Source organism: Haliotis cracherodii, unplaced genomic scaffold (assembly GCF_022045235.1).
Source record: "Haliotis cracherodii isolate W230 unplaced genomic scaffold, xgHalCrac1.p SCAF_10, whole genome shotgun sequence".
Lineage (NCBI taxonomy): Eukaryota > Metazoa > Mollusca > Gastropoda > Lepetellida > Haliotidae > Haliotis > Haliotis cracherodii.
This window is the reverse complement of record NW_027266265.1, coordinates 3,466,064-3,479,044: the sequence shown is the minus strand read 5'-3', so window position 1 is coordinate 3,479,044 and position 12,981 is coordinate 3,466,064. Positions and strand designations below refer to the sequence as shown.

The following is a 12,981-nucleotide window of genomic DNA, read 5'->3' as shown; positions in this document are numbered from 1 at the left end:
CCTTAGTTACACTATCCCTTTAGTTACCCCATCCCTTTAGTTACCCCATCCCTTTAGTTACCCTATCCCTTAATTACTCCATTACTTTAGTTACCCCATCCCTTAGTTACATCATCCCTTTAGATATGCCATCCCTTAATTAACCCCTTACTTTAGTAACCCCATCCCTTTAAAATCCCCATACCTCAAAGGTCGAGAACAACGCCCGGGACGAGGGTCGCGGGCAACGCCCGGAACAACGGTCGAGCACCACGCCCGGGACGAGGGTCGAGAACGACGCCCGGGACAAGGGTCGAGCACCACGCCCGGAACAAGGTTTAACTTCACTTGTAATTCAAAATTAACGTATCGGATTTAGTTCAACAAAATAAGTCAATACGCACCAGTGTGACTGGATTTCTGGTCCATCACTTGATTGTCTGGTTTGTTTATATGGCGTCGTCGCATGCGAGAAGTACTGCTTTGTCGGGATTGCATACATTGTTATGGTGAGTGTGTGAGTGGTGGTGTTAGCTGTGGGTAGCTTACCCTTTTCGCGAACGCCTGGTATCAGCACTGATTTTCAGTGATCCATTCATATTATTTTAACCACTATTTTGCCTTTTACGCCCAATGGATTCTGGGCGTTCGGATAATCGTGCCTCGTTATTCTCTGGTGTTGATGCATCATATGTATTGTCATACACTGGTGTGACATTATCACTATCCACATCTTCACAACAGTGTCACAGCAGCACCGACTATCCTTGTCGTAAGAGGCATCTAACGGGATGGGGCCGTAAGGCTAGCTAACTTGGTTGATGCATGTCATCGTATCCCAATTGCACAGACCGATGCTAATGGTGTCAATCACTGGATTGACTGGTCCAGATTCGATTATTTACAGTCTGTCGTCATGTAGCTGGAGTATTGCTGAGTACGGTGTTAAACAACAACCAAATCATTCTTCATACTCACATAGAGACAATGGAACCCCCCTTTTCCTCGGACGCCGAGCAACTTGAACAGTCTCATTGAACACATGTTATCTCTGTTTACAGAGGGGATGCTACATATCCTACACCGAGGCTTCACATATCCGGAGGTAGGTCACCATTTCCCTTGCTAACCTACATAGTCAGCAGTACGTGTCTAAACTATACCGTATATATTCTATGTGACACAACTCTGTAGCTGAGGCGACTTGGCCACCATTGCCCATGAACAAGATGACGACGGTGGCGGTGATAGTGATGGTGATGGTGATGGTGATGGTGGTGAAGGTAATGATGAATTGTTTGATGGGCATTTCTTAGAAATTGACAGATGACAAAGTGGATACAATTTGTGGATAACATCTTCTTTAACATGCTATTATAGCGACGTTTTGGTGCGATAATTATACCGTTGTCAAGAAAGACTATTTTGCTTCGCAACAGCATTAGGATCTATGTCAAAAGCCGCTCTAATAGTATTCCAAAGATGTTGTTATCCATAACTGCATCTAGTTTGTCAAGGTAAGATGACGGCGATGAAGCTGATGGTGCTTAATTCGAAAGCTTAAATGATTAATATAGTAAGTATGGAGCCAGATGCGACCGACTGAGCAAGAATCACTCTTCCTGTGGTTGGTTTAACGCACTTCATACGGTAGTGGACAGTACATACACAGGACACGGTATGCCCCATACTCACTGGCTCAGTGCTAAACCCACGCAGACGTGATACCATCTGTGACAACATGACCAGCTGGAAAATCTGTTTGTTTCTATTTTCAGTGTGGATGTTTCTTGTTGCTGGGCACAGGAACCAACAAAGAAGTTTTACCAGGCGCCTGGTTGGGATTGAAAAGAAGCTAAATGGCAGGATCAGCGAGATGGAGACGAAAGTGAATGATCTACAGAAGAACCTCGATGGTGATTCAAGCGGCGCTAGGGACACTCTTCTACAGGAGATGATGGCGGAGTTCAATCTCCGTTACAGGCAGGAGATTATGCAGGATCTTCTTCAGGAGATGAAGACAACGATAGCAGCGAAGCTCGTCAGAGAAATTGTTAGCGAAGTGTCCGACAGTATCAAGAAGACGGGGGAAGTCAGATCGACAGTCGATCTCACACGTGTGACGGAGATGCTGCGGGTTCAGAAAGTAAGCATCATGCATTTGGAGTCGAGAATTGGGGAAATATTTACACAACATCAAGTTTGGAACCGAGAACGTGAAAAGGCAAAAGTAACTGGGAGGACGAGAATAGAGGTATGCTTTGACAAGGACGAAGTTGCCAGATGTGGGTTAAAACCGTTTGTGGAATCGGGTACTGACGAGCGTGTGGGCGCTTCTTCAACCTTGGCGCCGTCAGCGGGTGGAGACCATGGTGAAGTTGTTGGTGGGGACAATGGCGGAGACAGCTCAGAACAACCAGGTGACGGACGAAAACAACTACTAGTTGCAGATTACTTCTACACTTTCAAACCTTTACAGATGATTGACTTGATGACTTCTAAGATACAGCCGACTAAGGCTTACAGACATGTGTCTAGTGTGGCCTTTCATTCAAAACGGAAACGTTTGTTCCACGCCGTAAATCTGCATGGGAAGTTGGGCTCATCTTTTCTGAACGGAAGTGATGTGAAACACTACGTTATCGGCAATTCCATAGCCTACAAGATTGCACTGGATGTGGATAAAGATCTACTTTTCTATGTAAAGAACTTCCCGTGGAGTCTGAATGTGTATGACCTTGAGAGCGAACACTACGTTCAGCTGACATCGTTTGCACATGGCGACAAACCAACTGGAATAGCCGTGGACACTGTTGGGATGACTGTGTTTGTTCTGCTAACATTACATACCGGATCAACAGAGATACGGCGTTTTGACTACGAAGGGAACCAACAGAAGACATTTAGGCTTCGTTCTCGGGTCAGCACGGTTATTGGAGATCCACATATCACGGCCATAGGATTCGGGGATGACAGGCTGTGGTACAACAGAGGCAACCGTCTCTTTACCATGTCCAGAGCTGATGGATTCATGAATGAGGACTTCGTCGTTCGTTTAAACGGTGTCGCAAGTGACTTGGAAATTAAGAACGGCCGTGTGTATATCGCGTACAAGGAGAACCAACGGATAGACGTCCTTGAGAAGGATACGGACTCCCATTATGGCCACTTGACAAGAATTAAGTACGTTGTAGGACGCGGTAGGCATGATAGATCAATTTGTTTAATTGAATGATAATTTTCTTTATAGGTTATGACTTATTCTGTTTTCTGTTTGAAACATTGGTCGTTATTTTCACATATCCATAGCATCTTAACTTCCTGTCTGAGGTAATAATTAAATGTGCTATAATTCAAATTCCAGTTTGATGATGTTTATATCAATGTTTGCTCGTTATCAAATAAGAATTTTTTCAGATGTTTAGTCATCCGGTCAGATTTGATTAAGAATTGTCTTCAATGTTTAACGTTTATGGAGGTATAAACGTAGATACCGGTGTGCAAAATGTGTACATGCTCGTAACACATCGGGTTTTACGTTTATAACACCATAAAAACAAACATATTTAAGTCAGTTCATATGAATCAATACCTCAACAATAATACCTTCACAATTATTTGATGATTAACAAACACAAAACTGAAGACAAAAGTACGAAGTCAGTGACATCGTTCACTGCAATGGTGCCACTCAAGCCCCGCCCACTCCATCAGCCAGTCAGGAAACAACGGTTTGTTAGTGGCCGTGGTCTAAATCGTTTTTGGTTTCGATTCCTTTGGCACCTTTGTTCGTTTGTTTGTTGTTTAACGCCGCACTCGGCAATATTCCAGCTATATATGACGGCGGTCTTTACATTATTGAGTCTGGAAAAGACAATCCAGTGATTGACATCATGAGCATCGATCTACGCAGTTGGTATGGATGACATGCATCAACCAAGTCAGCGAGCCTGACCACCCGATCCCTTTAGTCGCCTCTTATGATAAGCATAGTCGCCTTTTACGGCAAGTATGGGTTGCTGAAGACATATTCCACCACGGATCTTCACAGATCCCCTGGGTACATCAATTTCCAATGGACTATGGCAGTACGGACAAGCTGATTAAAAGCCATATAAGGTGAGAAGGATTGATATACATATGTATACGGACAAGTTAAATACATATAATAATATATGTTAAACGTGTCTTTATCAATCACTGTATTCTTTGACCCAATCATGCCTTGTCAATCCTATATATTTTTGTATGTACATCAATAACGCTTTATACTTCAACCTCATCTGTTTTGTAAACATCAATGTTCCATCATTTAACCTTGTATAAACATCAATTATCCTCAGATGTATATAACCTTCCTACTTTACAGTTCTGTACATCACTTGCTTGATAACGGTGTTGGTATCTACACCGAAACGTTGCATTCATTGTAATAAATAAGTTGTATGTATATCCATAGAACTGTCTTCCTTGTTCACTTGAGACCTGCACTTCGGGCATTTCCCCCCACATGAAGATCGGATCACACTGATATCTGGTATACCGTTAAAAGCGGTGTAAAACGCAGCTTACTTATCATTTGGTCGCCAAATGTGCATGTATTACGAAGTTCATGAAATATATTTGTTTGTTTGTTGTTTAACGCCCCACTCAGCAATATTCCAGCTGTATGACGGCGGACTGTAAATAATCGAGTCTGGACCAGACAATCAAGTGCTTGACATCATGAGCAACAGTCCACATAAAATACATAACAGCTTTCGTTCGTTGACAGACCAAACTGAAACCTGTTTCAAAATCTGATTGCGCTTGAATATTGATATATACTGAGTCAAATTAAAAACTTCATATTTTTAAAAGTAATCCCATATATGATATACAACGGACAAATGTATCAGAGAAGGTGATTTTTAATCATTAATGTCCAAAGAAGGATTTTAATTAACGGTGTTAACCATAATGTATTCCAAGCACCTACGGTATTCGGTAATAACATCAACAGTTTAAATCATAAGTCCCAAGCACGAGAATCTGATGGCACACAAGTTCAGTAGCGTGTATGGCCACCATGTGTGTTGACAACTGCCACACATCGCCTCCGCATGGACCAATGATTGGGAAGACGACGCCATTCTTGCTGCAAAATGGTGCCAAGATCTTGCAAATTCTGTGGTTGGTTCTGGAGGTTGCGCAGAGTTCTGCCAAGAGCATTCCAGACGTGTTCGATGGGATTGAGGTCGGGAGACCTTGACGGCCAGTCCATTCTGAAGGAAATTCCTTGTCAAAATTGCTGTGTGGGGTCTGGCATTGTCGTGTTGGAAGATCAAACCGGGTCCATGTGCTGCCATAAAAGGCAGGAGTTCTGGTGCCACTACCTGGTCGCGGTAAGCAGCAGCGTTGAGGTTGCCACGAATGACAAGAAGCCTGGAACGTGCATTGCCACAGAAAGCACCCCACACCATGACGCTTCCGCCTCGAAATCTGTCAACTTCCTGTACACAACACTGGGCGTTACGTTCATGACGGCGCCTCCACACCCTCGCCCTACCATGAGCAAATCGAAGATTAAATCGGGATTCATCACTGAAGACGACTTGATTCTAATTCCTCTGAGTCCATCGTAAGTGTCGCTGTGCCCACAATTGACGTTGACGTCTGTGTAATTGAGTCAGAATCGGCTCGCAATATGGCCGTCGTGCTTGAAGGTGAGCAGTTCTCAGACGGTTACGAACAGTTTGCGCACTCAGTCTACCCCTAACCAGTTCATTTCTGGTTGATGTAGCCGTCAAAAATCGGATACGGAGGTGACGTAAGACAATTTGACGATCCTCTGCATGTGACGTCACACGTGGTCGACCTGGCCGAGGGCGATCAGCGGTGGTACCCGTTTGCTGTAGACGCGTCTGTTAATCATAAACAGTCCGTCGACTACAACCCATCGTCCTTGCGACTTCAGCTACGGACGTTCCCGTCTGCAACATGCCGATGGCACGTTCATGTTGCACATTTGAAAGGCGTGGCATGACAAATGTCCGTAAAGACTTTTGTTTTCTTGTGTTTTTCTTTTTTTGTTAGTGACTGCTAACAAGTATGGCTGAAAACAGGTGCGGTATTATGGCCACGTGACCAGTTGCACGTGAAAAACCACTTTTGCCACTATAGTCCTGTGCACATGATTTTGATCGATTTACCTTCACAAAAACGGATGTTATCTGAAGACAATACGTGGCCATTACTGTTTAAATACACAATACGGGCCCACAATGATAACTGGTCAAAATGTTAACAATTTAGGATTGTGAAGTTTTTAATTTGGTTCAGTATATGTCCAAATTTACTACTCGGGTACCCATCCCCATATTACCCGACCCCACCTGTGTACCCGCCGTAGGTCTCAAGAAATAGCCACAAACTGTCCGATTGGGAAACATCTGACCGACCCTTGGACAAAATGCATTTAGATACGCGTATAAAACCTTCTGGTCATGCATACATAGAAGATGACTGAAGTTATATTTTTATTCAAACATAAAAAGTCAGTAGGAATGGGCGTAGTCGTCAGAAAGAACTGTGAACATTAGTGACTTAAAAATTGTAGTTTAAACTTAGAGTTCTCGATAATTTTTGTCATTAAACAACATATCACGCGACTAACCACGGGCCCGGGTAGTCCTGTGGGTACCCGGGTCTTCCTCAGTACCCACCCGACCCGAGGACCCGAGGTACCCATCCCGGCCCTAATGCCCAGATATGGGCATTGTTGACATTTCTATGCATTCGCATCAACAAAATGCGCCTGCAGTTCTTTTTGCAAGCATAACAGCACAGACTCTCAAGATCCTTTTGGAAGAATGTCTTCAACTTATGGTAATTCAAGCGCCAAGTTGTTAGTACGTAGGACACCTATACGAAAATTTGAAAAGTCACATCAGCGCCGCGCTTTCAATATCTATATAGTTGAACAAACAACTCCCGAAACAGTGCCACAGAATACGCTTCGAGGGCAACATTGATGGCACGTACAACCGGATCATCCCAAGTAAGTCTAGATATCTGTCCAGATAGTTTGAACAGACTTCATTTCACCACGCTTATCCATTAATAGTCCAGTAGAAATTGACGTCATAATTAATTAACCCGGACATTTGTGATAACAACCCAATTATTGCACAAAGTCAATCTTCAATGTGTCCTGGTTGTGTATACAAAACCCAAGAAAAATCAAGCTTGGGGAAATCAGTTTTTGAGGGTTTCCAAAAAAGGGCCCTAGGCTTTGTTTTCAGCAAACTATATGAAAGCAGTTGTGGGAAGATAGTACCGTTGCCAAGTAAACAAACAGCTGTCAACTGTCAAGCTTCAGTCAGAATGGACCAAAACTAGGTATGTATGAATAAACTGGAACATAGTCAGTTGCCAAATACAGCTAAATATACCTTAGACACCATTTCCACACATTAAGTGATATAAATATTTTAAATAAACAAGCAGAACATGACTTTGCAATCACTAAGCAGAAAAGATGACAGCATCAAACTCCCAGTGTTCTTTTTCTCAAAATAAGATTTTAAATGACAGTTACAGTTGCATGCAAATATAAATGATAGATTCATACTGTCAAGTCAACACTGGGTCGGTTTTTGCACTCAATATAGCAATACTGAAGAAATCTAGATCTTTTTCATGATGTTACTATAAATAGACTCCAGTCATCTATGTTTATTTTTCATAATAATTTGTTTGTATGAGGTTAGAACCTAACCCCAAGATGTATAGCACTTATTTAAATTTTGATACCAATAATGTATTCAAATTTGGACAACATTAGTGATCAAATAAAAATAATTTTAAAAAAAGGCTTGTATTAGTGCCAGGTCAAGGTCATACAAATCAGATAATGTTTTCTTGACAACATATTATGAATATGTGTATGTCAAAAACTTTTGGATGAAAATATATTGTTATAGGTAAAATATTAACTGCAAAGTGACTGATTTCATTATTATTGGTAATGGAACTTTCTAATTATTGAATGTAATAATTATAAGGGGATATTTCTCTACTTTAGGGCCTAATATATATCTTTGACGTGTAAGAATTGGGAATTTTCCATGAACCAGGTATATCAATGTGGATACTTTGAGATAGTTTATGTGTAAGCTTGCTCTATCTTTAATTTAATCTTATATCAAAATTTTAAATTAAACATGATAATTTCAATGTGACTGTAATTGAATTAAAGTGAATAATACAAATTTGTCTTCAATTCATGGATAATTAATATATACATTTCTCAGAAAATTGGCTTTTATTTTGCCATGTCAAAATATGCTTAATATGAAATATTTTTTGTTTTATTTTTGTTTTATTTAATTCATATTTTTTTATAGATATATAAGAAAAATATTACATGTTCTATTTGTCAAAGCAGTGCAACAGATTTGAAAATAAGAATGGTAGTGTCAATTAGCCGGGTGAATTGATGTAGATGTTTCTATCTATCTTACACACTTGATTAATACAAGACATAACAACCAGCATTAAAATTTTAAAATTTATAATCCAATATTTACACTTTAAACTAAACAATGATTATGTCAGTTTAACTGTTATTAAAAATACATACTTTTCTCTTAATATTCACTTTTATAAAACTAAATATCTGCCATGTTAAAATATGCTTAAATTACAAATTTCATTTATTCATCCTTTTCTTACAGATATGTTTGGATCCCCATTATGACTTGTGTTATTTGTCACAATGGTTCTGGAGAAGTCAAACTAAGAGACAAGGGTGTCAACACTTTACTCAAAGTTTCAGTTCATCGCAAAGATTCACTGCAATCAACTCTAAAATCAAATGAAATTAACTTTGTTCATGAAAAATGCAGAAAGTCCTACACAGCATCATCAAATATACTGAAAGCTCAGAAAACAGAAAACCATGAAAATATCCAGCCATGTGTTTTAAGATCGGGAGATAATTCTTTTAACTATAGGACTCACTGTCTCATATGTGCAACTGAGATTGATTTTGAAGATCTGCAAAAACATCCGAATAGGAATTCAGCAATCAGCAGTGTCGAAATTGTCAGCAGTGGGAAAAGAAGTATTCTGCAGGAAACCCTCCTTGGCCTCTGTGAGAGAAGATCTGATGACAAGGCAGCAGATGTTAAAGCTCGCATTATTGTTGCTGGTGACATTCGTGCAGTTGAGGCAATATACCACAGACACTGTATGCAGTGTTTTATGTATGAGCATGACAGGACAACCAGTGAAAACTCTGAGGCTTCAGCCAGAAATATTCAGAACACTGCTTTCACTACCTGGTGTGACCTACTGCCTGAGAGAATGCAGAATGGAAAGTTGTACACTGTACAAGAGCTGTTGCATCAGTATGCTGGTGTTCTGCCTTCTGGGATTCCACCCTATAGCCTGAAGCATTTTAAACGCCGCCTCCTTCAGTATTTCGAATCAAGGATCACCATTGCAGAAGTAGATGGAAGACCAAATGTTGTGACTTTAACAGATGAGGCATGCTCTATACTTCATGAATCATATCATGAATCACAAGTTGATAATACAGCCAATGAAGACCTCAAAGCAGCAAAATCCATTGGACAGACAGTCAAAAATCACTTAAAGGACATGGCACCAAACACAGATGTGTATCCACAACCAGGTGAAATTGATATTGAGCTTCTTGAAAAACAAGTTCCACCACTACTTCTCATGTTGATGCAGAATATTTTTGATAAACCACGAAGTCCATCCGCCTGCCTCAGACAAAGGATCTTTATAGTTTCTGTATGTCACATACTCATGCAAGCTTCTCACCAGTCATTTGTATCTCCACTGTTCTTGTCTACTGGACTATTCATTCATCAAACAACACGATCCCGTGTTGCCTTGAATCTTCTGTCTACCCTTGGAATGAGTGTCTCCTATGACCAGGTCTTAGATTTTGAAAAAGCTGCAGTACTTTCTCAACAAAGTGATGATATGCCTCAAGCCTCACAAGGAGACGTCTCATCAGGATTTTGTCAGTGGATTGCTGACAATTTCGACTATAATGAAGACACATTGAATGGGCATCAATCAACTCATGTTATGGGAATTGTTACATGTCAAACTCCAGCTCATCAAAGTCCAGTACAGATACAAAGAAGAAAGATGTCTTCATCTGATTTACTTTTGGCTGGAAACTTTGGAAATATGGTGCATCCATACAAGCAACCGGCAAAGAATGGTATGTTTGATGTGAATTTTTTGGAATTACCTCAAATAAACATTTCAGTCAGTAAATTCCTTCAACTGGATTCAATGTGGCTCTTGTCAAGTCTTTACAGCCGTTCATCACCTAACTGGCAAGGCTTTATGTCCGAGATTGCAAGTGGTCAGTGCATCTGCACATCAGTCACCTACAACCCAATGATACCGTTGAATCCTCAAACAAATGAGGCAGTGTACAGCACCATGAGGTTTGTTGATTCTCAGAGAATAAAGCTTGGACAATGTTGTGCTCAACTGACATTTGACCAGCCCCTTTATGCCAAAGGGTACAAAATCAAGACCGACAACCCCAATGAGTTTTCTCACGTTCAGCTGAGGCTTGGAGGATTTCATCAACTTATGTCCTACCTAGGTGCTGGTTGCAAATGTATGGAAGACAGTGGCCTGGATGAACTTTGGGCAACTGTGTATGCAAGGAAGAGTCTCCCAAAGATGTTTGATGGCAAGTCCTATTCAAAGATCCTGAGGGCATGCCTTTTGACTGATGCAGCACTCCATGTAACACTACTGGAATCTGACAAACTTACAAGTGCTAATGACTTTGATGACGATGATGAAGTGTCCGTGCCTGAAGAAGTGTCTATTATTTCCAAGGACACAGCAGATCAACTGAATAGGCTTCAGCAAGAAATGTTTAAGGGAGATCATGACACCTTTGACACAGATGAAACACTGAATCAGCTCCATGTGCAACTGGTTGAACTGAAAGAACAGAAAAGATCACTATCAAGGACAAGTAAGCTGTGGCTGATGTTCATGGACTTTGTTTCCATTGTAAGGATGTTTGTTAGGGCAGAGCGCACAGGTAACTGGCAGTTACATCTGAAGGCAACTGAAAGCATGTTGCCCCTGTTTGCAGCATCTGGTCACAACAACTATGCCAAGTTTTGCAGATTGTATCTTCAGGATTGTCTTTGTCTATGCTCTTGTCTGAAAGTACCAATGGAAGCGGGTCTGTTTACAATCCGAAGGAACTCAAAGCAATTTTGGAGTGGCACTTGGAGTGACATGATCATAGAGCAATGTCTTATGAGAGCAGGAAAAACTCAAGGAGGTTTGATCAACATCACTCACAAGGATTCAGCAAGAACAAAATGGCTGCTCTCTGCCCATATCGTGGCTCAGTACACAGATGCTCTACGACTGATGACCAACACCTCCTCAGAGATTGTTGATCACCACAGAGATATGAATCCAGGCCGGATAAAACAAAATTATGCTGATTTGCAGACGTTCCTTTCATTTCTTAGGAGTCACAACCCTTTCATGGCAGCTCCAGAACATCAACTGAGAAATATTGCCAGTGAAGTTGTTGCAGTTGACAAAGTGAATGTTGATGAAGCATTTGAGATTGGAACAAGGATTCAGTTAAATATGACAGGAATGAAGTTTGGAGATGTTGTTTTGAAGAAATCATCGCAAGTTGTCACGTTTGCCACCATGAAGAAGTCTATCCGCCTATCAGATGGAGCACAGCTGAGAATGTCATCAATGGAGCTTTATCAAAGATTATTAGCAATGACTCTAGTGAATGGTCCCCCATCTCATGATGTGTTCTCGTTTGAACTTGCAGCAGTGTCACCAGCTCTCTTCCATGATGACGGATCTATGAGAAAATGCCAAAAGTCTGTCCTGGCCAAATATCTGCTTACACATTACCACAAAGAAGAAGCACACACCACAACGCCAGGCATAGTCATTGATGGATGCGCACTTCTTCAGCAGATACCCTGGCGAAAGATCGGTACGATTGAAGACATCTGCAAGATCTATGTTGAAAGTGTAATCCATCGGACAACACAACATCAGCCATGTTGTGTAGTGTTTGACACTTATGAAGCCACGACCACCAAGGAGCTTGAACAGAAGAGAAGAAAGATTATGAAAGTATCTGCACCAGACATAATAGTGAAGAACTCAACACCAGTCCCTCAGGATAAAGCAAGATTTATGTCAAACAAGCAGAACAAGCAGGCTTTAATCTACCTACTTGCAAAACATCTAGCAGCAGAAGGAATACATTTTGAACATGCAGCCGAAGAGGGCGATGCTGATGTTGTGGTTGTAAGTCAAGCTATCATGATGGTAGAGAGCACAGATGAAGTGGTTGTTTATGCAGATGACACAGATATTTTGGTGTTACTGATCCATCACAGCAAACCTGGAACCAATCTCTTCATGAAGTCAAAGGTACAACTCATTTCTATCAATCAGTGTAAACAAGGTCTTGGGTAGACATGTGTAAATTTCTGCCTTTTGTGCATGCCATGTCGGGTTGCGATACCACTTCTGCCTTGTTCAGCCTTGGAAAAGTGAAGCACTTCAAGCTGCTGCAGTCAACAGACACACTTCATGATTCAGCATCAGTTTTTGGAGTCGTGTCAGCTTCGAAAGACATGGTCACTTCAGCAGGTGAAAGATTTGTCAGTGCTCTGTACAACACAGTTGATGAAGGACGCTGCCTTGATGAACTGAGGTATTTGTTAGCTGTCTCCACTAAGTTTGTACCTGTAGAGAGAATGCCACCGACAAGCAGAGCATGTTACTTCCATTCTCTTCGTGTTCATCACCAGGTTTCCACATGGATTCACCTCAAAACTGTGTTGGACATGCATGAATATGGATTCCAAACTGTGGATGGGACCATCATTCCTACAATCACAGACAAACGTGCTGCCCCTGATAATCTTATCAAGGAAATTAATTGTACTT

The 12,981-nt window shown here is 41.2% G+C and overlaps 1 protein-coding gene across 1 annotated transcript; it reads left to right on the top strand.

Moving 5' to 3' along the window:
- The first annotated feature begins 7,133 nt into the window (after window positions 1-7,133).
- On the top strand, window positions 7,134-12,504 carry LOC139444870 (uncharacterized). Its single transcript, XM_071225869.1, has 2 exons — window positions 7,134-7,359; window positions 8,697-12,504. Exon 2 carries the CDS (start codon window positions 8,716-8,718, stop codon window positions 12,502-12,504), a length of 3,789 nt encoding a protein of 1,262 aa, XP_071081970.1. The 5' UTR covers window positions 7,134-7,359; window positions 8,697-8,715.
- Window positions 12,505-12,981: the final 477 nt, after the last annotated feature.

Bases quoted from the DNA above. Each gene is read 5' to 3' on its own strand.
- LOC139444870 (XM_071225869.1), top strand. From the start codon at position 8,716: ATGACTTGTGTTATTTGTCACAATGGTTCTGGAGAAGTCAAACTAAGA.